The sequence below is a fragment of the Garra rufa genome, chromosome 2, assembly GCF_049309525.1.
Source record: "Garra rufa chromosome 2, GarRuf1.0, whole genome shotgun sequence".
Classification (NCBI taxonomy): domain Eukaryota; kingdom Metazoa; phylum Chordata; class Actinopteri; order Cypriniformes; family Cyprinidae; genus Garra; species Garra rufa.
Window position 1 is genome coordinate 6,111,655 of NC_133362.1, and position 27,474 is coordinate 6,139,128.

At 32.9% G+C, this 27,474-nt stretch overlaps 1 protein-coding gene across 1 annotated transcript in view; it reads left to right on the forward strand.

Annotated features, from left to right (window-relative positions):
• Window positions 1–27,474, forward strand: part of disc1 (DISC1 scaffold protein) — an 89,741-nt gene that overhangs the window by 54,942 nt on the left and 7,325 nt on the right. Inside the window, exons 10-13 of the mRNA XM_073834559.1 lie at window positions 856–916; window positions 13,551–13,791; window positions 17,822–17,866; window positions 24,801–24,938. Coding sequence (XP_073690660.1) covers window positions 856–916; window positions 13,551–13,791; window positions 17,822–17,866; window positions 24,801–24,938 — 485 coding nt within the window. The remainder of the gene's footprint in view (window positions 1–855; window positions 917–13,550; window positions 13,792–17,821; window positions 17,867–24,800; window positions 24,939–27,474) is intronic.

Below are 27,474 nucleotides of genomic sequence, written 5' to 3' on the forward strand. Positions count from 1 at the left end.
GGACAACTGAAGGACTCATATGTGACCCTGGAGCACAAAACCAGTCTTAAGTCGCTGGGGTATATTTGTAGCAATAGCCAAAAATACATTGTATGGGTCAAAATTGTAGATTTTTCTTTTATGCCAAAAATCATTAGGAAATTAAGTAAAGATCATGTTCCATGAAGATTTTTTGCAAAATTCCTACTGTAAACATATCAAAATGTAATTTTTGATTAGTAATATGCATTGTTAAGAACTTAATTTGGACAACTTTAAAGGTGATTTTCTCAGTATTTTGATTTTTTTGCACCCTCAGATTCCAGATTTTCAAATAGATGTATCTCGGCCAAATATTGTCCTATCCCAACAAACCATACATCAATAGAAAGCTTATTTATTGAGCTTTCATATGTTGTATACATCTCAGTTTTGTCAAATTTAACCTTATGACTGGTTTTGTGGTCCAGGGTCACATATGCAACTATATGAGTCCTCAAATGGTCAGGTCATACTAAGAAGGGAAAGCACAACAAAAACACTAAACAAAAACACAGCTGTGTATCATTTAGGTAACAACACAGTATTAAGAATCAACCGTATTTAAACTTTTGAACAGAGTCATTTTTATAAATTCAACTATTATTTTCTCTTGTGGACTATATGTAAACATCTATTATGTGAAATATCTTATTCAGGTCAGTACTACATAAACAACAACATGCATTTTCTATGATTGCTTTTGTTTTGGTAAAATAATTAATATCTCGCAGATTCTGAAAGGGGATGTAAACTTTTGACCTCAACTGTATATGAATATGTACAATATGCCAGCATCTCTCTCTCTGATGTACATTATGTTTTTCTCCTCAACAGAGCGCAGTTTAAAGGAACACACTGTGAAGTATATTGAGCTCCTGGAGGACAGACTTCACAGGTAATGGATATTTCTCATCTCCCTTTCACACAAACAGCCCCTCGTCTCATCCCTCGGGTGATTTTTCCTTATTTAAGCAGTTCACACTGTCTGGCCTTATTTCGGTTTCAGTGTATTAAATCATTCGGGTCTGCTTTGACCGCATCAGTCTCTTTTTGATGAGCTCGTCTTCATCTGTCCAAACTGACATGCTAGAATTAACCAAATGAGATGAAAAACAGAGATGTGGACTGCCACTTTAATAAATTGTCTATCTAGAAATGTGTATTTGTTTTGAGCACTCTTGGCTTGTTTGTGCTGTGTTTTAATGATTTTTAGAGCTTTAGAGCCACTTGCAGCTTATTCTAGACAAAAACAGCCCACTTAGACAGAAAAATCTGATTGACAATGTTTACATGTGAAGTGACCTCTCATTTTATTTAACTATATGTGACCCTGGACCACAAAACCAGTCATAAGTGTACATTTATCAAAATTCTTTCTTATTCTGATTCTTATGTCATCTGCTTATGAAAGCTGAGTAAATAAGCTTTCCATTGATATATTGTTTGTTAAAATAGGACAATGTTTGTCTGAGATACAACTATTTGAAAACCTGGAATCTGAGAGTGCAAAAAAATCTAAATATTGAGAAAATCGCCTTAAAAGTTGTCCAAATTAAGTTCTTAGCAATGCATATTACTAATCAAAAATCAAGTTTTTATATAATTTATTGTAGAAAATTTACAAAATATCTTCATGGAACATGATCTTTACTTAATATGCTAATGATTTTTGGCATAAAAGAAAAATCGATAATTTTGACCCATACAGTGTATTTTTGGCTATTGCTACAAATATACCCGTGCTACTTGAGACTGGTTTTGTGGTCCAGGGTCACATATAACTAACATTTATATTAGGTTTATCTGAAATAATAATAATAATAATAATAATAATAATAATAATAATAATAATAATAATAATAATTACTATTATTATTTAAATATATATATTTCATAAATAAACCTGGATATTAAGCAAAGATATATAAATATATAAAAATAATACTATATTCAACTAGCAACTGCAACTTGCTATCAGAATTATTATTGTTATTGTTAATAAAAATAATAATAATGTTAATATTATTATTATTAGTATTGTTACAAAATAATTATTTCTATAATTATTTTAAATATTTAAATATATACAGTACAGACCAAAAGTTTGGACACACCTTCTCATTCAGGTGTGTACAAACTTTTGGTCTGTACTGTAGATATGAATTCAACTGAAAAAACTTGTGAAAAAATATCTTTCAGGTGGTCAAATAGCAAATAGTGGAGCTCTGCAGCCACCTACTGGTAAAAGTTTTTTGTAGTTGTTTTTTTTACTTTTAAAACTGGGTTTTCCAAAAGATGGGCAAAAATCTTACACTAAACCATGTGGAATTATCCATGTTATCCCCATGAATTAAAGTTAGAAATGTGGGTCTTTTATAAAGTGAATTTTACATTAAAAAGCAGTTTTTGTATAAAAACCCATTTAAAAAATATTTATTTATTAATTTATATATATGTAAAAAAATATCACTAACCCACTGAAAACTGCTCAAATGTAGAGTAAAAACTTTAATAAACAGAAAAATATACAGTACAGACCAAAAGTTTGAACACAAAATGAATGAGAAGGTGTGTCCAAACTTTTGGTCTGTACTGTATTTTAAATATTCATAATAATATATTCATGTTAATATTCATATTTCTTATTTTAATTTGATGTACTAACATAAGTAAAACTAAAATGCAAATAAAACTAAAAATGATCAAAAAATGACAAATAATTTCCTAAAATTTAAAACGAAAATGAAACAAACAAAAACAACTAAAAATACACAATAAAACAAAAAATGGTCCAAACATGATCTCAAATTAAAAATAAAAATGTAAAATATAAAAATAAAAACTAGAATAACATTGACATGTATTAAGCTAAATATAAAAAATAATACTAAATGCAACTAACAACTTCAACTTTCAGAATTATTGTTGTTGTTGTGAATAATTAATAATAATAATTGTAGTATTATTATTATTATTATTATATAAAAATAATTATTATTACTATAATTATTACGAATATTTAAGTAATATTTTAATATTCATATTAATATATTCATATCATATTTATGGTAGCATTTCTTATTTTAATTTGTACTAAAATAAGTAAAACTAAAACGTAAATAAATATTAATAAAAAACATGAAAAAAAAATACACAACGAAAAATAACAAAAAAATGGCAAATAGTTACCTAAAATTTAAAATGAAAATGGAATATATAAAAATTAAATATATATAATGCAAAAATCTATAAATAAATAATACTAAATGCAAATAACAACTGCAACTTGCTATCAGAATTATTATTGTTGTTGTTAATAGTAATAATAAAAAGTTGTTAATAGTAATAATAATAATGTTATTATTATTATTATATAAAATAATAATTATTACTATAATTATTTAAAATATTTAAATAATATATTTTGTAATATTCATATTAATCGTATTTAAGGTACCATTTATTATTTTAATTTGATGTACTAAAAAAAGTAAAACTAAAATGAAAAATGAATAAAAAACAACAAAAACTTCTAAAAAATACACAACAAAACAAAAAATATATAAAAAAAGACAGAATTATCTAAAATTAAAAAAAAAAAAAAAAAAAATGGATATCCTTGAAATATATAATGCAAAAATCTATACATATATTAAAAAATTGCTAAATGCTGTAATATTCTATATTTTGCATGGTGTTTAATGCATTATTAACAATCTAAGAACATTACCATTTAATTTTATATGAGAAACCATTATGGGAGGTCATTTGATATTCAATATAAAATGGGTCCTGAAGCAAAACCATTTGAGAAACACTGAATTAATTAATGTGAAAATGGGAACACGAACCCACCCTGTTATTTCTGACCTTGTGATATTGAGTCCACGTTACGGGAGGACCAGAAGCTGCAAATTTCATGCATAGTAATAGAGACAAAAGGTTAAACAAGTGCCATACTTTCCTTCGCCGCAAAATCCAGCTGCAAACACGAGCGACATTGTTTTATTTAGCATCTCTATCGACATAAATGCGACGCAAATTGGTATAAATGAATGAGTTATTAGTTGCCGTACTCAAGCGTAGAAATGTAGCATTCATTACATTTCAATAAAACACTATGGGCGGCCATCTGGAGGGAAGCGTGGCATATGGTTTACCGTTCGCTCCTTTGCAAAAGCACATGCTCGGATGCCAGAAGCGCTGTCTGTTGCCAAGGTGATTACTGTACGAGTTGAAGAGGAGGGAACTCTCTCCGGAAACCCTCGCTTCTCGCTTTCCTTCAATTTTATTTTAGCCGGTGTGATTGTTCTCCTTGTTACTCACCATGGAAACCTGCCCGCGATCACTCTGAAAGCAGGCAGGCATTAGCCGGCGGTCGCACTCAACCCCGCCGTGGGTTCTTTTGTTAGCCGCGCTCAAATAAATGGACTCTCCCTCTTTTTATTTTTCTGCAAATGGGAGTATTAAAGGAACAGTTCGGCCAAAAATGAAAATATACCATTCGCTCGCTCTCATGGCTTGCTTTTTTCTCTTCAGAATGTGCAAATTTGTGATTTCTGGGTTTATGTGACACTGAAGACTCACAATAGGCCTACTGTATATATACAAAGAAAACATCTATTTTGAATTCAAAATCAAATAATATTTCACAATATTCGTTTTTGCTGTTTTTGATCAAATAAATGCAGTTTTGAACACTAGCACTACTGTCACATGCTTATCTGTCGCTCAAGACCATTAAAAAGCAACAGCTGTGGGATTAAGTCAGGTTATCTGTCTCATTTATACCATTTATATCTGTCTCTGTCAACCCTTCCATCAGGGGATTCCTCTCTGTTTGTGTACATGTAGATGTTGAGCTAATTGACTGGTTTTCCCTACCCGCGGGTTGTGAATTTAAAGCGCCACCAGGCCTTTTGTCCTGCATCTTAAGTCATCTGGTGATAATCATCAAGGGAATCCAATTCTAGCAAATTCTATTGGAATCCAACATTTTGGCAACATTCTAACACATTGAATTCTATTGGAATCCAGCATTTTCACAAAATTTACACTTAGAATTTCATTAGAATCCAACATTTTAACAACATTCTAATATTTTAAATTCCTTTGGAATCCAGTGTTTCTATTAGGATCCAAGATTTTAGCAACATTCTAAAACATCAAATTCTATTGGAATCCAACATTTTGGCAACATTCTAACACATTGAATTCTATTGGAATCCAGCATTTTCACAAAATTTTACACTTAGAATTTCATTAGAATCCAACATTTTAACAACATTATAATATTTTAAATTCCTTTGGAATCCAGTGTTTCTATTAGGGTCCAAGATTTTAGCAACATTCTAAAACATTAAATTCTATTGGAATCCAACATTTTGGCAACATTCTAATATTTTTAATTCCTTTGAAATCCAGTGTTTCTATTAGGATCCAAGATTTTAGCAACATTCTAAAACATCAAATTCTATTGGAATCCAACATTTTGGCAACATTCTAACACATCAAATTCTATTGGAATCCAACATTTTAACAACATTCTAATATTTTTAATTCCTTTGAAATCCAGTGTTTCTATTAGGATCCAAGATTTTAGCAACATTCTAAAACATCAAATTCTATTGAAATCCAACATTTTAGCAACATTCTGACATGTCAAATTCTACTGGAATCCAACATTTTGGCACTTTTCCAACCAGTGTTGTTTTTGACAACCATCTTAGATTTAGTCTTAGTCTTTTGGACTAAAATGCTTATTAGTTTTAGTCAAATTTTAGTCACTTCTAAATGTGATAGTTTTAGTCCAATTTTAGTCGACGAAAAGTCAAAAAGGTTTTAGTCAAAAAAAGGGGAAAAAGTCTTTTAACAAATTAATGTAGGTAAGTATTTAGCTGTTTGGTAGTGTCACTTATAAGTTGTGAAAATAGCAGATCTATAGTCCAACACAATGTGAGCTTCCGCATCGACTATTTTCACCAATAATTACAATAATGAAGGAATGGTTTTAGACATAAAAGACATATATTTGAAATACATCCATAGGTCCTCTCACCGTTTGCGACCACCCTGTGTGCAAACTGCCGCCATCATGGTTAATCGTCTGTCTGTCTGAGTGAAAACAATGTGACGTGTTGAGCGTAACCAAACAAGGATAGAATGCTAAAACGGCTTGCCATACTAGTATGGCAAAGAGTATTTAATGCTAAAACGGCTTTCCATAGCGGCAGATACTTTTTCGGTTTTAATTGGCATGCACAATAAGCAGAAATGTCATGCATTTTAAACGTCTGCCGGACCACCCACTAACATTTTCGTCTATTCTCGTCTCGTCAACGAAAACTCACACACGTCTCGTCATGTTTTAGTCATCAAAGAGCCATTTTTATCTCGTCATCGTCTCATTATCGTCATGAAAAAAAGTGGCGCCAACGAAATGATTTCGTCATCGTCATCGTTGACGAAAACAACACTGTTTCCAACATGATGTATTCTATTGGAATCTAGCATCTGAGCAACATTCAAACACATTCAATTATATTGGAATCCAACAGTGTAGTGTAATTCAAACATGTCAAATTCTATTGGAATACAATATTTTAGCAGTGTGCTAACATGTCAAATTCTATAGAATCCAACATTTGAGCAATTCTAGAATGTTGAATTGTATTGAAATCCAGCATTTTAGCAACATTCTAAAGCATCAAATTCTATTGAAATCCGACATTTTAGAAACATTTTGACATGTAAAATTCTACTGGAATCTAACATTTTGGCACTTTTCCAACATGATGAATTCTATTGGAATCTAGCATTTGAGCAACATTCTAGAATGTTGAATTGTATTGAAATCCAGCATTTTAGCAACATTTTAAAACATCAAATTCTACTGGAATCCAACATTTTGGCACTTTTCCAGCATTATGAATTCTATTGGAATCTAGCATTTGAGCAACATTCTAACACCTTAAATTATACAGGAATCCAACAGTGTAGTCTAATTCTAGCATCTAGCAACATTTAAAATTTCATTAGAATCCAACATTTTTTTGGAATCCAGTGTTTTAGCAACGTTTTTACTTGTTGACTTCTATTGGGATCAAACATTTTAGAAACGTCCTAACGTAAAATTTTATTAGAATCCCACATTTTAACAACATTCTAAAACATTGCATTCAATTGGAATCCACCATTTTAGCAACATACTAACAGACCAAATTCTATCCAATTCTATTGGATTCTAAGATTTTAGCATCATTCTAGCATGTCAAATTCTACTGGAATCCAACATATAACACATTGAGTGCTGACTGTCCCCATCAACCTTTCCATCAGAGGATTCCTCTCTGTTTGTGTACATGTAGATGTTGAGCTAATTGACTGGTTTTCCCTACCCGCGGGTTGTGAATTTAAAGCGCCACCAGGCCTTTTGTCCTGCATCTTAAGTCATCTGGTGATAGTCATCAAGGGAATCCAATTCTATCAAATTCTATTGGAATCCAACATTTTGGCAACATTCTAACACATTGAATTCTATTGGAATCCAGCATTTTCACAAAATTTTACACTTAGAATTTCATTAGAATCCAACATTTTAACAACATTCTAATATTTTAAATTCCCTTGGAATCCAGTGTTTCTATTAGGATCCAAGATTTTAGCAACATTCTAAAACATCAAATTCTATTGGAATCCAACATTTTAACAACATTCTAATATTTTAAATTCCTTTGGAATCCAGTGTTTCTGTTAGGATCCAAGATTTTAGCAACATTCTAAAACATCAAATTCTATTGGAATCCAGCATTTTCACAAAATTTTACACTTAGAATTTCATTAGAATCCAACATTTTAACAACATTCTAATATTTTAAATTCCTTTGGAATCCAGTGTTTCTGTTAGGATCCAAGATTTTAGCAACATTCTAAAACATCAAATTCTATTGGAATCCAACATTTTGGCAACATTCTAACACATTGAATTCTATTGGAATCCAGCATTTTCACAAAATTTTACACTTAGAATTTCATTAGAATCCAACATTTTAACAACATTCTAATATTTTAAATTCCTTTGGAATCCAGTGTTTCTATTAGGATCCAAGATTTTAGCAACATTCTAAAACATTAAATTCTTTTGGAATCCAACATTTTGGCAACATTCTAATATTTTTAATTCCTTTGGAATCCAGTGTTTCTGTTAGGATCCAAGATTTTAGCAACATTCTAAAACATCAAATTCTATTGGAATCCAACATTTTGGTAACATTCTAACACATTGAATTCTATTGGAATCCAGCATTTTCACAAAATTTTACACTTAGAATTTCATTAGAATCCAACATTTTAACAACATTCTAATATTTTAAATTCCTTTGGAATCCAGTGTTTCTGTTAGGATCCAAGATTTTAGCAACATTCTAAAACATCAAATTCTATTGGAATCCAACATTTTGGTAACATTCTAACACATTGAATTCTATTGGAATCCAGCATTTTCACAAAATTTTACACTTAGAATTTCATTAGAATCCAACATTTTAACAACATTCTAATATTTTAAATTCCTTTGGAATCCAGTGTTTCTATTAGGATCCAAGATTTTAGCAACATTCTAAAACATTAAATTCTTTTGGAATCCAACATTTTGGCAACATTCTAATATTTTTAATTCCTTTGAAATCCAGTGTTTCTATTAGGATCCAAGATTTTAGCAACATTCTAAAACGTCAAATTCTATTGGAATCCAACATTTTGGCAACATTCTAATATTTTTAATTCCTTTGAAATCCAGTGTTTCTATTAGGATCCAAGATTTTAGCAACATTCTAAAACATCAAATTCTATTGAAATCCAACATTTTAGCAACATTCTGACATGTCAAATTCTACTGGAATCCAACATTTTGGCACTTTTCCAACCAGTGTTGTTTTTGACAACCATCTTAGATTTAGTCTTAGTCTTTTGGACTAAAATGCTTATTAGTTTTAGTCAAATTTTAGTCACTTCTAAATGTGATAGTTTTAGTCCAATTTTAGTCGACGAAAAGTCAAAAAGGTTTTAGTCAAAAAAAGGGGAAAAAGTCTTTTAACAAATTAATGTAGGTAAGTATTTAGCTGTTTGGTAGTGTCACTTATAAGTTGTGAAAATAGCAGATCTATAGTCCAACACAATGTGAGCTTCCGCATCGACTATTTTCACCAATAATTACAATAATGAAGGAATGGTTTTAGACATAAAAGACATATATTTGAAATACACCCATAGGTCCTCTCACCGTTTGCGACCACCCTGTGTGCAAACTGCCGCCATCATGGTTAATCGTCTGTCTGTCTGAGTGAAAACAATGTGACGTGTTGAGCGTAACCAAACAAGGATAGAATGCTAAAACGGCTTGCCATACTAGTATGGCAAAGAGTATTTAATGCTAAAACGGCTTTCCATAGCGGCAGATACTTTTTCGGTTTTAATTGGCATGCACAATAAGCAGAAATGTCATGCATTTTAAACGTCTGCCGGACCACCCACTAACATTTTCGTCTATTCTCGTCTCGTCAACGAAAACTCACACACGTCTCGTCATGTTTTAGTCATCAAAGAGCCATTTTTATCTCGTCATCGTCTCATTATCGTCATGAAAAAAAGTGGCGCCAACGAAATGATTTCGTCATCGTCATCGTTGACGAAAACAACACTGTTTCCAACATGATGTATTCTATTGGAATCTAGCATCTGAGCAACATTCAAACACATTCAATTATATTGGAATCCAACAGTGTAGTGTAATTCAAACATGTCAAATTCTATTGGAATACAATATTTTAGCAGTGTGCTAACATGTCAAATTCTATAGAATCCAACATTTGAGCAATTCTAGAATGTTGAATTGTATTGAAATCCAGCATTTTAGCAACATTCTAAAGCATCAAATTCTATTGAAATCCGACATTTTAGAAACATTTTGACATGTAAAATTCTACTGGAATCTAACATTTTGGCACTTTTCCAACATGATGAATTCTATTGGAATCTAGCATTTGAGCAACATTCTAGAATGTTGAATTGTATTGAAATCCAGCATTTTAGCAACATTTTAAAACATCAAATTCTACTGGAATCCAACATTTTGGCACTTTTCCAGCATTATGAATTCTATTGGAATCTAGCATTTGAGCAACATTCTAACACCTTAAATTATACAGGAATCCAACAGTGTAGTCTAATTCTAGCATCTAGCAACATTTAAAATTTCATTAGAATCCAACATTTTTTTGGAATCCAGTGTTTTAGCAACGTTTTTACTTGTTGACTTCTATTGGGATCAAACATTTTAGAAACGTCCTAACGTAAAATTTTATTAGAATCCAACATTTTAACAACATTCTAAAACATTGCATTCAATTGGAATCCACCATTTTAGCAACATACTAACAGACCAAATTCTATCCAATTCTATTGGATTCTAAGATTTTAGCATCATTCTAGCATGTCAAATTCTACTGGAATCCAACATATAACACATTGAGTGCTGACTGTCCCCATCAACCTTTCCATCAGAGGATTCCTCTCTGTTTGTGTACATGTAGATGTTGAGCTAATTGACTGGTTTTCCCTACCCGCGGGTTGTGAATTTAAAGCGCCACTAGCCCTTTTGTCCTGCTGAAGGATCCTGTCAATCAGATTACTGCGTCTGTTTGATATCAGAAAATGCTGAGAGATGATGGTTGGGCTTTTTTTATGGTGCCATCAATCATTTTCATTCCTTTAAAACATCAGTTATAGACGTCTTAAGTCATCTGTTGATAATCACCAAGCGCCTGTTTTACTAAGCATGTGACAACGTACCATTTAAAAAATTATTTACGTTTTTTACTAAATTCACTGTTATACCGAGCAGTGTTGTGTGCTGTGAATTTTAGCGACGTATCACATCGAATTCTTTTGGAATCCAGCATTTTACAATTTACAATTCTGTTGGATTCCAATGTTTAGCGTTGTTCTAACATGTTGAATTCTACTGGAATCCAACATTTTAACAACATTCTAACATTTTAAATTCCTTTGGAATTCCTTTGGTATTGAATTAAATGTGTATGTCGAATTAAACTGGAATCCACGTAAAAAAAAAACAAAAAAAAATTATTAAAATCAAACATTTTAGCAATATTCTAACATGTTGAATTCTGTTGGAATCTGGCATTTTAGCTACTTCTTAACACATCAAATTATGTTGCATTCCATGATTTTAGCATCATTCTAACATGTCAAATTCTGTTGGAATCCAATATTTTGGCAACATTCTAACCCATTGAATTCTATTGGAATCAAAGATTTTAGCAACATTCTAACACATAGAATTCTATTGGAATCCAACATTTTGCCAACATTCTAACACATCAAATTCTATTGAATTTCAACATTTTAGGAACATTCTAACAAATAAAATTCTATTGGATTTCAAGATTTTAGCAACATTCTAACACATAGAATTCTATTGGAATCCAACATTTTGCCAACATTCTAACACATCAAATTCTATTGAATTTCAACATTTTAGGAACATTCTAACAAATAAAATTCTATTGGATTTCAAGATTTCAGCAACATTCTAACCTATCTAATTCTATAAGATTTTAGCAACATTCTAACATGTCAAATTCTATTGGAATCCAACATTTTGGCAACAATCTAACACTTTAAATTATATTGGAATCCAAGATTTTAGCAACATTCTAACATGTCAAATTCTACTGTAATCCAACATTTTAGCAACATTTTAACACATGAAATTCTTTTGGATTGCAAGATTTTAGCAACATTCTTAAACATTGAGTTCTAGTGGAATCCAACATTTTAGCAACATTCTAACACATCAAATTCTATTGGAATCCAACATTTAACATGTTAATGTTAACACTGACTAAACATGTTAGCACTGTTTTAACATGTTGAATTCTATTGGAATCTAGCATTTGAGCAACAATCTAACACATCATAGTTTATTGGAATTCATTATGAGTCATGCAGAGATCCTTAATGCACCTTTATTTTACCTTCTTAGCTCTTGCTAATGCAAGAAACCAAACATAAACATGTAAATGAATCTCTGTAGGTTTGTTTGTCAGCTGAATGAAGCCACCAGGAGCAGCAAAGCAGGGTTTCTGGGGAGGGTACGGCGTTGTCCGTTATTGCTCTAGGAAGCTGTTTGTTTCTAGAGACACAGGTGTGAAGATCGTAATTATCGTCCTCTCTGTGCATTCTCACAGTTTCCTGGACTGGAGGAAACAGCAGGGAGCTTTAGTGTCTCTATATAGTAACATATATGAAGTTGAAGCCAAAAGAGTCCAACCAAGTCTGTTGTGGCTCCTCTAGAGTATGTTTATCAGATGTTTTTTGTCTGTCAGGTGAGAATTGTAAGTCTGACTGTAGCGAACACTACTAATGGCATTAAATTTGATACCTTCTAGCATTGAAAGTGCTCTGAAATTTCCTAAAAAAAAATTTACACCCAATAACTTTTTTTTTTAGGATTCCTTGATGAACAGATAGTTCAAAAGAACAGCACTTATTTGAAATATAAGTCTTTTGTATAAAAAAAAAAGAGATTTTCTGTCATTTTTGATCAATGAAATGCATTCTTTCATTTAATTATGGTTATAAAATGTAGTTTTATGTTGTAATAAAATAGATTTTTAATGTAGATAAAAGACACTGCAAATTTTTATGAAAATTTGACTTGTCGATTTCTATTGGAATCTAACATTTTGGCAACATAATAACACATCAAATTCTATTGGAGTCCAACATTGTAGTAACATTCTAGCATGTTGAATTCTATTGGAATCTAAGATTTTAGCAACATTCTAAGAAATTCTATTGGAGTCCAAGATTTCAGAAACATTCTAACATGTTAAATTCTATTGGAATCCAACATTTTGGCAACATTCTAACATGTTAAATTTTATTGGAATCCAACATTTTTAAAAACATTCTAACAAATTCTATTGAAATCCAAGATCTTAGCAACATTCTAACATGTTGGATTCCTTGATTAACAGAAGGTTCAGAAGAACAGCGTTTATTTAACATTTTTTGTAACAAAATAATGATCTTTTCTGTCATTTTTGATAAATTGAATGCATTACAATAATGTGTATCTAATACTGAGAAAACTTAATGTAGTTTTATGTTCTAATAAAATGGATTTTTAATGCAGATAAAAGTGACTGCAAAGCCTCAGGCAAAGAAGAAATGTCTAATTTCATAAAAACTTTTTTTATTGACACAGGTTCAGTCTCATTTTTCATAAAAATGCATGAAGTAATGGAAAGACTCCATTAGTTTGAAAGGACTTTGTGTGATATATCAAGTTTGACAGTGGTTCTGATCACCCAAGGTATCAGTTCCTCCACACTAGAGATTTGTCCATAAAAGTATTAGTGCACTTAAGACCTAAAAGTGTCTGAATGTCATTGCATGTAATTCCAAAGCATCAAAGCAAGTGTTATTTATATTTCTCTCTGTAGCTGTGGAAGTCCAGCGCTGGAACACATTTGGGAAGCTGATTTGGAGGCTTGTCATCTTCTCCTAAAAGGCCTCGATCAGCGCACATCCAGCATCTCCGAATCTGAGGATCTGCCCTCCATTCCTGGATCGGGTTCAGATGTCCTGCCGTTCACTAAAGAGGAAGCGGACTGCGCCATGTTGACCGCTCTAGGGGGCCGCTGGTGTCCTGAGGCCAACCTCCAACACTCGGAGTTCACTAAGGTAAAGCCAAAACTCATTAAATATCAATACTAGGGATGTGACGGGATCCGATGCGTCCTGCGAGATCTGACTTTGTAGTGTTTACATTAGAGCTGCATGATTAATTGTTGTGTCTATTACAACTGTTTCACATGCTCCACTGACGCTTTCGATGTGAAACAGGTATTAAATGCATTCAAATCTGCATTAATGCTGCTTCTGATTCAGAAAGAGCAACACAAACAGTCTTTTTAACCACATTATCATCATTATGTCTTTGTTACAGACATTTAAATAACATAAGTACTGGGATAAAAGTTTATAGCTTGGGCATAAACACTTATTGTCTACAGTAGCGATCAAAACCATAGTATCTTAACACGTATGTATTGTAACACTTATCCTCTTCTGCCAGGAGGTGCCGAAAACTGCATGTTTAACCCTTGTCCATTCAAAAAAAAAAGTTACACATAGGTGCAAAATGGATAAAAATGTCCATGTCCAAAAACTGTCATAAAAATATGATTTATTAATATTTTTTTCCACTTTCACTGATTCGATTTTTTTAACCAGCATCTGTTCTATCCATAGATACCAAACATTTATTAATTTTCAGAATTGTACTCTTTAAATGCTGTTTTGTTTATGTAATGCCACAGGTGTTTTTTTTTTTTTTTTTTTGAAAAATTATCATATATTAAATGATAAGCAGAATTTTTTTATTTGCTTATTAGATTCTTGGGTGTGTCAGTGAAGAACAACAACATTCATTTTGAGGCAATTATATTTGTTGTGTAGTGTTAGATAAAAAAAAAATGCATATGGCAAATTTGAAAAATTGGCACAATCTAGTAAAAAAATGGTAAAAATCTAAAATCTGAAGCCTTGCCAATAGAATAAATGCCTATTAGCAAATATTGCATAATTTTATAGTCAAATGGCCCTGGGTTCAAAATTAGCAGTTTTAATGGGTTTCAATGTGTACATTTTTGTCCTTACGGTCCTGAGTGTGTATATTTTTTGTACGGAGAGTAAAATAGATTTTTTGGAAGGAAATGAGGGTGAAATATTAAAATTTAAATAAAAATGAACACCTGAGCCACAATTCATGCAGTTGGCATTAGCACACTTTCTAACAAAAAACAAAACTGAAATGGACAAAAATGTCCATCAGGTCGCACAAGGGTTAAAAAAAGTATTTATCATTGAATTATACATTCAAGAGATTCCAATAGTGAAACAAGTCTTTATTAATTGAGACACTCATTTATTTTTCTCATTTTGTTCAAATATAGACTTAAGCATAAACATTCTGTCAGAACCACTAGTAAATTCCGTAATTTTGTTTAGATTTCTAATCCTTTTTTTTTTTTTCAGAATCGTGATCTCCAATTTATAAAAGAAAATTTTCAATTTATCCATAATCATGCAGCTTTAGTTTACATGTGTATTACTTTTACATATCAAAATGCACCTACATTTTATTGCATTTTGTTTTATAGTTGAATAAAATACTATTTTTCTCTATATATTTCATCATTGAGGATTTCTTTTAAAAAGTTTAAAAATCTCATCTCGTCTCGTTCTCTAGAGATAAGTGTCTCGTCACACCCCTAATCAATACTATAATGTACTTTTTGTTGTAATTTGTATAGTTTTGCCAATTTTACCCATAAGTGTGTCAACCTGAAGAGTACAGCACTGCCTCACGCCAGAATACAACATGTGCTTTTGAGAGACTCATGAAATGAGAAACTAAAAATAGAAACCCTGTTCATTCGGCTTCCTCCATTTCCATAAAAACCATCCATTTTCTGAATGACTCTAATTTCCACTCTGTTCTTCTTCTTCTTCTTCCTCCTCCACTGCCCTTATTGTTCATAACTTTTTCTAAGTCGTTCTAATATGTTTCAGCTCAGCAGGGCTCTATTGTCTCTAAGTGCATGGCTGTATCTTCTGTCTGTTTTTGTCTTTTGTCTGCTGAAGATCAGCCACTCCTCCTAACACTCCTCCAGGACTCTGAAGGTGAGGTGACGCTGCGTCTCCCACTCACTGCTCTTCATCTCTCTGCTTCGCACATACTGTATACGTGCGTCTACACAAGCCTACACAGCATATTATTTATGTTGTCTGTGTATTATTTGTATAACAAATTTAACAAATATGAATTAAAATAGTGTAATATTATTATTATTATTATTATTATTATTATTATTATTATTATTATTATCATTATTATTGGACACAGTTGCACAAAAATTCTTATTTCATTTGTTATATAATAATTATATATATATATATATATATATATATATATATATATAGTGAATTATAGTTATTAATAATAATATTAGTAATATATGTGTAATAGTATTATAATGATAATATTATATCATATTATGTTATGTAATAACTAATTACTAATAATAATAATTATTATTACTATTTATGCTTTTTGAAACATGTCTTACAGTAAGTGATATTAAATACTAAATGCTAATATAATAAAATTTTAATAGAAAATAGATTTCGGTAGAAAATTATAGTTAGTAATAATGACAATAGATATGCAGCATAATAATAATAATATATCATATTATATCGTATTATATATTATTTTTGTTGTTGTTATTAATAATGTTATTATTTATATATATATATATTATAATAATATTTGATATTGCATAATATTATATATTATTGTTGTTCCTGTTGTTGTTGTTGTTAATAATAATAATAATAATAATAATAATAATAATAATCTTTTATTACTAGACACAGTTGCACAAAAAATATTTAACTTAATTTGTATAATTATATATGTAAGCATAAATAAGTTGAAATTAAATATTATATATATATATATATATATATATATATATATATATATATATATATATATATTTTATAAATATATAAAGTAGTAAATTATAAGTAGTAATAATAATGATTGTAATAATATTGTATATAGTAATAATATTAATATGAATATAATAATGATAATAACATTATTATTAATAATAATAATAGTAATAATAATATTATGTATGCTATTTGGACAACGCATATATATATATATATATATATATATATATATATATATATATATATATATATATACAATACATTTTAATTACATGCTAATATAATAAAATACTCAATACTAATACTAGAAAATTTGTATTATAAATATTAATATAATTTACTACATATAAATTATATTAAATATTAATGCAATTAATAACAATAGTACTAAAAAATAAGTACTATTATTAATAAATTGTAGTAGTGAGTAATAATAAAAAATTGCTGATAATAATAATTCTAAAAATAGTTATGTATTATTATAAATGCATACATTATAGTTATAATATATACTAATAATGATAATAATAATAATTTACTAATTTATTATATAAATTTTTTATCTTCTCAATATATTATGGTATTAAGTACACACTTTATGTATTTATGTATGTGTGTGTGTGTGTGTGTGTGTGTGTGTGTGTGTGTGTGTGTGTTTGTATACTTCTATACTTTTTGATACTTGTTGCCTGCAGCCATCTTTTTCTTCTAAATGTATTGCTTAAGCAATAAACCACTGATGTTTTGACAAGCTAAATATGATTTTAAACCAGGTCAGGATCTAATAAAAGAGGCAGTGGTCTACGGCTGACCGCGGCGCTTTAATATCGCTCCTGCCGACAGGAGATGATAATTAATATTGTGTCATTTAAATCCCAATCTGTGAGACGTGAAGCTGTAACCTGTTTTCCTGAGGTCGGCTCCCATCAGCTCCAGTTGAACTAATAGATCTGCCACTGAGTGCTAATTATTGTCTGCTTTAGCACACGACTCCTGAATGCAATCATTAGCCACATAGATGGGCCGAACCCGCTCAATTATTTTTCTTCTTGTCAGCCGTAATGACGAGTTATTGCGCACTTCCCGTAATGTCAGTGCGCTGAGTGCTTTTTAATAATAGATGAGGTTTATTGTTTTGTTTTAATCTTCGGCTAAAGTGACTCATTCGTCCTCCTGTGTCTTGCAGAAATTAGAGGAGTTTCTCTTCTGTTTGGAAGATGCTTCTCCTGAGGTGAGTGTTTTTTTGTGTTGACAGGAATCTGATGGTATAAATGTGGGTTGGTAAAGTTCATCCAGAAATTAAACTCTCTGTCACACAAAGTCATCCTATGACTTCAGAATATCACTTTATAAGCGTGGGCTTCTTTTATGGTACTTTTTTTCATTCTTCAGCCTTGACAACCTCTTTTTTATTCACTGTTATAAGAAAGAAAATCATATGTGTTCAGAATTACTTCAGAGAAGGTAAATGACAGGAATGTGTTTACAGTGGTGTAATGAAACAAAGTAAAAAATACTAAAGTATTTTTTGGGAGTTTCTTTACTTTACTTGAGTTTTTATTTTTCAGCCTACTTTTACTTTTATTCCACTGCATTTCCTAATTAAAATGTATGCTTTTATTCCAATACATTTCCCGAAGCATATTCGTTACTTAAGGGATAGTTCACCCAAAAATGAAAATGTGATGTTTATCTGCTTACCCCCAGGGCATCCAAGATGTAGGTGACTTTGTTTCCTCAGCAGAACACAAACGAAGATTTTTAACTCAAACCGGTGCAGTCTGCCAGCCAAATAATGTGAGTGGATGGGCACCAGACCTTTAAAAGTAAACAAAAACATGCACAGACAAATCCAAATTACACCCTGCGACTCGTGACGATACATTGATGTCCTAAGACTCTTGTCTCTTGATGTCTTCCCCTTACGGCGTTTGCGTATACAATGCCAGAACAGTGCCAGAAAATCTTTGTTTGTGTTCTGCTTGGATGCACTTGGGGTAAGCAGATAAACATCAAATTTTCATTTTTGGGTGAACTATCCCTTTACTACAAAATAGTCAGAAGTCAGGATCTCAGTCAGAATTGCGAGATGTAAACTCGCAACTGTGAGAAAAAAGTTTTTAATATAATTTTGTAAAACTGTATGTGAAAAATTATCTCACAAAAGTATTGTGTTCTATCTAGAAAAGTGTTTGCTCACAAAAATATTGCCTTTCCCTCAAAAAAATGTTGCATTTGCATTGAAATTTAGTTTTCTTTCTTTCACCTCTTTATTTCCGTCACAAAAGTTTTTGTGAGCAAACACAAAGTTTATAAACTCATAATAATTCAGAATTGTGAATTTTATCTCGCAATTCATTTTTTTTTCAGGAAATTCGGGCTTTTTTTCCAGAATTGCGTGATATAAACGTGCAATTGTGAGAAGTAATTTTCCTCACAAATGCAAGTTTGTATCTCGCAATTCTGACTTTTTTTGTCATTTTATTTTATTTTATTTCAGCTTTATATTTCAATTAACAAAAATGTTTATAATTTCCATGTATTTTTTAATCCTTTCTTTTTTTTATATTATTCAGGTTTAATTTGTTTTATTTCAGTTTTATTTTTTATTCACTTTTATAAGAAAGAAAATCATATGTGTTCAGAAATACTTCAGAGACTGTAAATGACAGGAACTTTTATTTCATTTTAACCCCTGTCATAAATTGCATTATGACAGAATTAAAGTGTTATTTTAGTAGCATTTACATGATATTATAGTTTTGTTAATATATTTGAATTTTGAAATAGTTAATTTTTATATTTTCTGTTCTCTGTTTAATTTTATTTAAAATTTTAATTTTTGTGTTTTAACTTTTAAAGTTTTATTTAAAAAAATGTATGTGCTTTTTTTAATATTGCTGTTTAATTTTATTTTTATTTGCTTTTTTTATTTAACTATTTATTTATTTATTTATAACTACTTAGGTTTAATTTGTTTTATTTCATTTTTAGTTTTTATTTATTTATTTGTAATTTTAGGGCTTCAGCTTATTTCAATTAGCTGCCAAGTAGTTTCATTTTTTTAATAATTTTGCTATGTGCTTTTAACATTTTTATTTATTTATTAATTTAATTATTATTTATTTTTTATATTACTATTTATGTTTAATTTATTTTTATTATTTTTTAATTTTACTCTTTAGGTTTTATTTAGCAAATTTGCAATTATGTTATTTTACTAGTTTTAGTTCACTTTTAATTTTTTCCGTTTATGTTTCTCATCTAAAATTAGTATTTTATTTCAGCTTTATTTCAATTAACAAAAATGTATGTATTATCTGTGTATTTTGTATTATTTAGTAGTTTTAATTTATTTAGTAGTTTATTTTATAACTATAAGTTAAACTAAATGAAAATGAGAAATATTGCCTTGGCAATACAAGTTTTTTATATATATATTTTCAAGTAAAATGCTTTTTTTTGTCGTTTTAATTTAATTTTAGTTAATACCCCTGATTTAAAGCTGGTCTCACAGTCAGATTTAGAAAGCATCATGCTGGTTGATTACTTTTGCATAATACCTACAGCACTGCACTGTGGGAAATGGAAAAATCAAGCCGTTAATGGAGTTTGCTTGCGCAGGGATTTTAATTAAAGCCATCCTGACCTCTGGGTCAATACTTGAACTTCTGCACCTGACTGTGTGAACAGTGTTTAATTGATAAGCAGCTCATCAATCCATTCATTCAGTGCAGTGTTTGTGTGAGCGGTGCCTCCTCAAAAAAGACCAGAGCTACAGCAGACATGAACATTTAAAAATTACAGTCCTTCTGGACTGTATGCAATGCCCTGAACACCACCCAGAACACCCTAGTAACACAGCGGCTTAAAAAACACCCAGAACACAATGCAATTCCCTTGAACACCACCCAAAACACCCTAGTAATGCCCTAACAACCACTGAGAACACCCTATTAATCCAACGCCTCAAAATAACACCCAGAACACCCTACTAATGCAACGCATTGCCAAAGAAACCACTGAGAACACCCTAGTAATGCATCTCCCTAGAAACCACCCAGAACACCCTAGTAATGCCCTAACAACCACCCGGAGCACCCTAGTAACACATTGCCCTAGAAACCACCCAGAACACCCTAGTAATGCCCTAACAACCACCCGGAGCACCCTAGTAACACATTGCCCTAGAAACCACCCAGAACACCCTAGTAATGCCCTAACAACCACCCGGAGCACCCTAGTAACACATTGCCCTAGAAACCACCCAGACCGCCCTAGTAACGCAACACCTCAAAAAACACTCAGTACACCCTAACAATGCCCTAACAATCATCCAGAACACCCTAGTAACGCAATGCCCTAAATACCACCCAGAACAACACCCTAGTAACGCAGCGGCTTAAAAAACACCCAGAACACAATGCAATGCCCTGAACACCACCCAAAACACCCTAGTAATGCCATAACAACCAATGAGAACACCCTAGTAATGCAACGCCTCAAAATAACACCCAGAACACGCTAGCAATGCCGTAAAAACTGCCTAGAACACCCTACTAATGCAACGCATTGCCATAGAAACCACTGAGAACACCCTAGTAATGCATCTCCCTAGAAACCACCCAGAACACCCTAGTAAAGCAACGCCTTAACACAATGCAATGCCCAGAACACCCTAGTAATGGCCTAACAATCACTGAGGACACCCTAGTAATGCATTTCCCTAGAAACCACCCAGAACACCCTAGTAACGTAATGCCTCAAAAAAAAAAAAAACCAGAACACCCTAGCAGTGCCCTAACAATCATCCAGAACACCCTAGTAACACAATGCCCCAAAAAACACCCAGAACACCCTAGTAATGCCATAACAACCACCCAGAGCACCCTAGTAACGCATTGCCCTAGAAACCACCCAGACCGCCCTAGTAACGCAACACCTCAAAAAACACAATGCCCTAACAATTATCCAGAACAACCTAGTAACGCAACGCCCTAAATACCACCCAGAACACCCTAGTAATGCCCTAACAACTTAGAACACCCTAGTAATGCATCTCTATAGAAACCACCCAGAACACCCTAGCAACAACCACCCAGAACACCCTAGTAACGCATCGCCCTACAAACCATTCAGAACACCCTAACAATGCTCTTACAATCGTCCAGAACACTCTAGTAATGCAACGCCTCAAAAAACACCCAGAACACCCTAGCAATGCCATAACAACCACCCAGAACATTCTAGTAATGCAATGCCCTAAATACCACCCAGAACACCCTTGTAATGCCATAACAACCACTGAGTAACGCATCGCCCTAGAAACCATCCAGAACACCCTTAACAATCATCCAGTACACCCTAGTAACGCAGTGCCCCAAAAACACCCTAGCAATGCCCTATCAATTATCCAGAACATTCTAGTAATGCAACACCTTAAATACTACCCTGAAAACACTAGCAATGCCCTGAACACCACCCACAACATTCTAGTAATGCAACATCCTAAATACCACCCAGAAAGCCCTAGTAACAAAATGCCCAAGGTAGCGAGCTCATTTTATATTCTCTATTTCTTAAGCTGGTATAGCCAGTGCTAAAGGACCGTGAACCAAACCTCACATTAAATAGCCTGCAAAACTCTTCTTAAGTGCATTTGATACGATCAGAATTATACTAATCTTTCCTTTGTGAAGTATTTCTGTTGTAAAATGCCTCTCTATGATTATCACAAAGGTACTGTTTTTGCAGTCTATATGCAGTCTGCGTCCTTTAAGACGCAATAAAGCGATCGGGTGACCTTTAAAAATGAACGCCCAGCGTGATTTCCATTACGCCTCAATAGCTGTATCGCGCTGGCCGTTTGCCGCGGCTGTTGTTCTCGAATGCGTCCCCGGAGACTCCAGCCTCATTCAGAAGTGTTTTAATTCGCCCGCAGTGTGAAGTTAGCGTCTATAAAAGGTGTTTCATTAGCTGGTGTGGGGGGTCTAAGAATAGACCGCAGACCTCATTAGAGCGACACGAGGCCGTTCCTGAGAGAAACGGGCGGACGCGAGTCCGTCGACCACCTCAAGACGCTCTCTGACTCTGAGCGCCAGAGAAAAACAGTGAATCACGCTTTGATGGAATTGGGACGGAGCCGACCGTGCGGGCCTGTCCCACTTACCTGGCTGCCGATAAACTGTTGGGTGAAGTCATTAGCGCGGCGCGGAGGAACACGCTGTCGGTTCAGGACTCTGATGAGGGGAAGAGGAGATGACAGCCGTGTTCGCGTCTGACCCCACCGTCGCTGATTTAACGTCATCGTTTATACTTCACTGCTTTAGGATTCACAAATTGAGATTAGAGATAGTTTTACTGTATTCAATGACTGACCCAGTTAGCACACACTTGTCTCAGAGATACTTGTTATAGATCATCTGGAGAGTGTTACAATTTTTTTTGCTTCATTTTTGTGTACAAACCATACAAATCAGCCTTATTTTAGTGTTTATAAACTATTATAGTATAGTAGTAGCTTTTTATATACTTTATAAAAAGTATATATAAAAAAAAAGTATATATCAATTTTCAGTTTTAGTAATTTTATGTACTTTTGTCAATTATATTTACATTATATTATAAATGTTACATATTTATTTTTATTTTAGTTTTAGTTTTATATTATATATTATTGTATTTCAGTTTATATTCTTAAGTTTCTTTAGCCATAATTATACTATTATTTTTTAGTTTTTATTTTAATTTTTAGTAATTTTATGTGCTTTTGACATTTTTATTTTTTATATTACTTTTTATTTATTTATTAATTTATTCTTAATTTATTTTTATTAGCTTTTTTATTTTACTATTTAGGCTTAGTTTATTTTATTAAAATTTTTTAATTTCAGTTTATAATTTTCAGCTAATATTTTTTTTACTTTATTTTAATTAACAAAAAAGTTTTTAATAATTTTAGTTTTACTTTTAGTTAATGATAACCCAGATGGTGCCATAAAATGTTGTCTAGGTAGGGAACTTAGCAGATTTTATAAGAGAGTTTAATATTCTCTATTTCTAAAGCTTATTTAGTCATAATTATTTATATTATTGTACTATTATAGTTTTTATTAATATTCTGAATTCACTTTTAATTTTAATTTAATTTTTAGTAATTTTTTATGCTTTTGACATTTTCTTTTTACATTTTTACCTGTTTAGGTTTAATTTATTTCTGTTCCAGTTTTAGTTTATTTTTTGTTATCAGTTTATGTTTTTCATTAAATATTTATATTTTATTTTATTTCAGCTTTATTTTAATTAACAAAACTGTTTTTAATATGTTTTAATTATATGATTTAGATATATGAGTTTTTATACTCTTAAGTTTCTTTAGTCATAATTATACAATTATTTTTTAATTCATATTTTGAATAGTAATTTTAGAAAGTAAACTAAATTGCAAAGGCGATATTTCAAATTTTCTTTTAATTTAGTTTTTTTTATTCTTTTAATTTTGAGTTTTTAATTTCACTTTATTTCAGCTTTATTCAAATAAGCAAAAAAATTATTATTATTATTTTTTATTTTTTATTTTTTTATTTCATTTCTATTTATTTTTCTATTTAAACTTTTTTGTTTTAGTTCAACTTATTCTATTTCAGGCAGTTGCAAAGGCATCATTTCTGATTTCCGTTAAGTTCTTCAAGTTTTAATTTTTTAATCAAATATTTATATTTTATTTTATTTTATTTCAGTTTTATTTAATTTTAGCAAGACTTATTTTAATAGGTTTAGTTTTAATAACCTGGGTCTTTCTACACCCTTAAAACACTTTTTAAATTTAGGAAAAAGCTGAAAAAGCTTTGTCAGAACTTTCTCTAGCATATAAACAAACCAGAAAGAACAGATTCTTACACATTTAAAATCACAAATGCTCTGAAAACATCTGCTGAATGTCATTCTAACTTCCGTCTGTTTTTCCATCCATGTATTTTAATGACATTGCAGATGAGCAAATGCTCTAAAAATTACATCTTCCAGATGAAAATGCACACATTTTGGTGCTGTATGTGTGCGAACAACCATTATCAGCATATTAGCGCCACACTTGAGCAGCTTGAGATGTGTGTGAGCAGCAGTGGGTGTTTTGCGAGTTTAATGGGTGTGTGTTTGTGTCTCAGGATCTGTGCGGAGAGACGACAGAGCTGACGGAGCGCTGCGAACTCATCAGTGAGCGACTGCATTACCTGGAAGAGCAGCTTCAGACCGCCATAGACCAGCATGACAAGGACCTCACTCATATCCTTACAGAGCTCTGTGTGTGTACATGGAATCTTCTGTAGTTGAGCCAATATTATTAGTACTCACATTTAGTGGTAGGAGTTTGTTCAAATCAACGTATAACAACGTAACTTTGACTTTGACCCAGTGAACAGTAAAGAATCCCATAATTCCAAAATCAAACAGTGCAAGCCACATAGCAACCATGCACAGCACCATAGAAACCACCAAGAACAATCTAGCAACCACCCAAAACACCCAAGCAACATCCTATCAACCACCCAGAACACCCTAGCAACGCCCTATCAACCACCTAGAGCACCCTAGCAACGTCCTATCAATCACCCAAAACACTTTAGTATAGCAACACCCTAGAAACCACCCAGAAAGCATTAGAAACCATCCTAACTCTAAAATGCTCTATCAACCACCCAAAACACCCTGGCAACACCCTAGAAACCACCCAAAAGGCCTTAGCAACCATCCTAACTCTAAAATGCCATATCAACCACCCAAAACACCCTGGGAACACCCTAGAAACCACCCAAAAAGCCTTAGCGACCATCCTAACCCTAAAGTGCCCTAGCAATGCACCTCAATCACCACAATCAACCACTCAGAACATCCCAGTATAGAAACGCCCTAAAAATCACCAAAAAAGCATTATCAGCCACCCAAAATGCCAAAGAACACTCTACCAATGTGCTAGCAACCACCCAGAATGCCTTAACAACCACCCAGAACACCAGACCAACCACTATGAACATCCTAGCAACACCCTAGAAACCATCCAGATCATCCTAGTAGTGCAACACCCTAGAAAACTAGGCAACTTAGCAACCATCCAGAACACCCTAGAAAGACCTTGCAACCACTCAGAATACCCTAGCAATGCAGCACCCTAGACAGCACCCAGAACACCCTAGCAATGCCCTATCAACCATCCAGATGACTCCAGCAATCCAGCACCCTAGAAACCACCCAGAGCACCTTAGCAACCACCCAGAAAACCCTAGCAATGCAACACCCTGGAAACCACCCAGAGCGCTCTAGCATCCAGCCAGAAAACTCTAGCAATGCCCTATCAACCATCCAGATGCCCCTAGCAATGCAACACCCAAGAAACCACCCAGAGCACCTTAGCAATCACTCAGAACATCCTAGCAACCCCTTAGCAACCACTCAGAACACCCTAGTAACGCAACACCCTAGAAACCACCCAGAACACCCTAGCAATGAAACACCCAAAAAACCATCGGAGCACCTTAGCAACCACTCAGAACATCCTAGCAACTCCCTAGCAACCATTCAAATCGGCCTAGTAATGCATCACCCTAGAAACCACTCAAAACACCCTAGCAATGCCTTAACAACCACCCTGAATGCCCTAGTGACGCAATGCCCTAGAAAACACCCAAAACACTCTAGGAATGCCCTATAACCAAGAACACCCTAGCAATGCCCTAACAACCACACTGAATGCCCTTACAATTCCATACAGTCACCCAGAACACCATAGTAACACATCACCCTAAAAAACCCAAAACACCCTAGCAATGCCCTAACAACCACCCAGAACACCATAGCAATGCCCTAGAGACCACCCAGAACACCCTAGTAATGCTTCGCCCTAACAACCACCCAGAACACCCTAGTAATGCAACACCCTAAAAACCATCGGAGCACCTTAGCTACCACTCAGAACATCCTAGCAATTCCCTAGCAACCATCCAAATCAGACTAGTAATGCATCACCCTAGAAACCACTCAAAACACCCTAGCAATGCCTTAACAACCACACTGAATGCCCTAACAATTCCATACAATCACCCAGAACACCATAGAAACCACATCACCCTAAAAAAAACACCCTAGCAATGCCCTAACAACCACCCAGAACACCATAGCAATGCCCTAGAGACCACCCAGAACACCCTAGTAATGCAACACCCTAAAAACAATTCTAGAACACCCTAGCAATACCCTAACAACCACCTAGAACACCCTAGTAACGCAACGCACTAGAAACCACCCAGAACACCCTAGCGTGACTCATGCATGGCCAAAAGTCACACTTGTCTTCAGTCAGTTACTCTTAACTTATAATGGGTGCGTCTAATTGGAGGTCCTCAGGGTTTCTTCAGGTCGCTCTAATTGGTTGTTAGGCTGGAATGAAATTATCTGTGTGCCCCGTTCTCATGTTCTCGGTCGGGCCTAATAAAAATCCATGAGTGTATAGGAAATGACTCATCAGTGCTTCATCATTCTGCTGTCACGTCCAGCCACAGGAACACGCCTCACATGCTCATTAGAGCCTCTAATGTAACGCGCCCGTCGCTTTAACCATCCAGAAGAGCTGCCTCACAGAGAAGCGTCTCATTTGACAGCACACGATGCTCTCTTCCGGACAGGAATTAAGGATAAGCCTGAACGGATCACTGGCCATTTCTTCTTTCCTTTTTGAGAGATATTGAATATGAGGGATGAGATTTGAGTTATTAGAGGAATTCAGAGCTCAGCAAAGGCTGAAAGGAGGCGACAGACAGAGAAAAGGGAAATGGAGACAGACTAGCC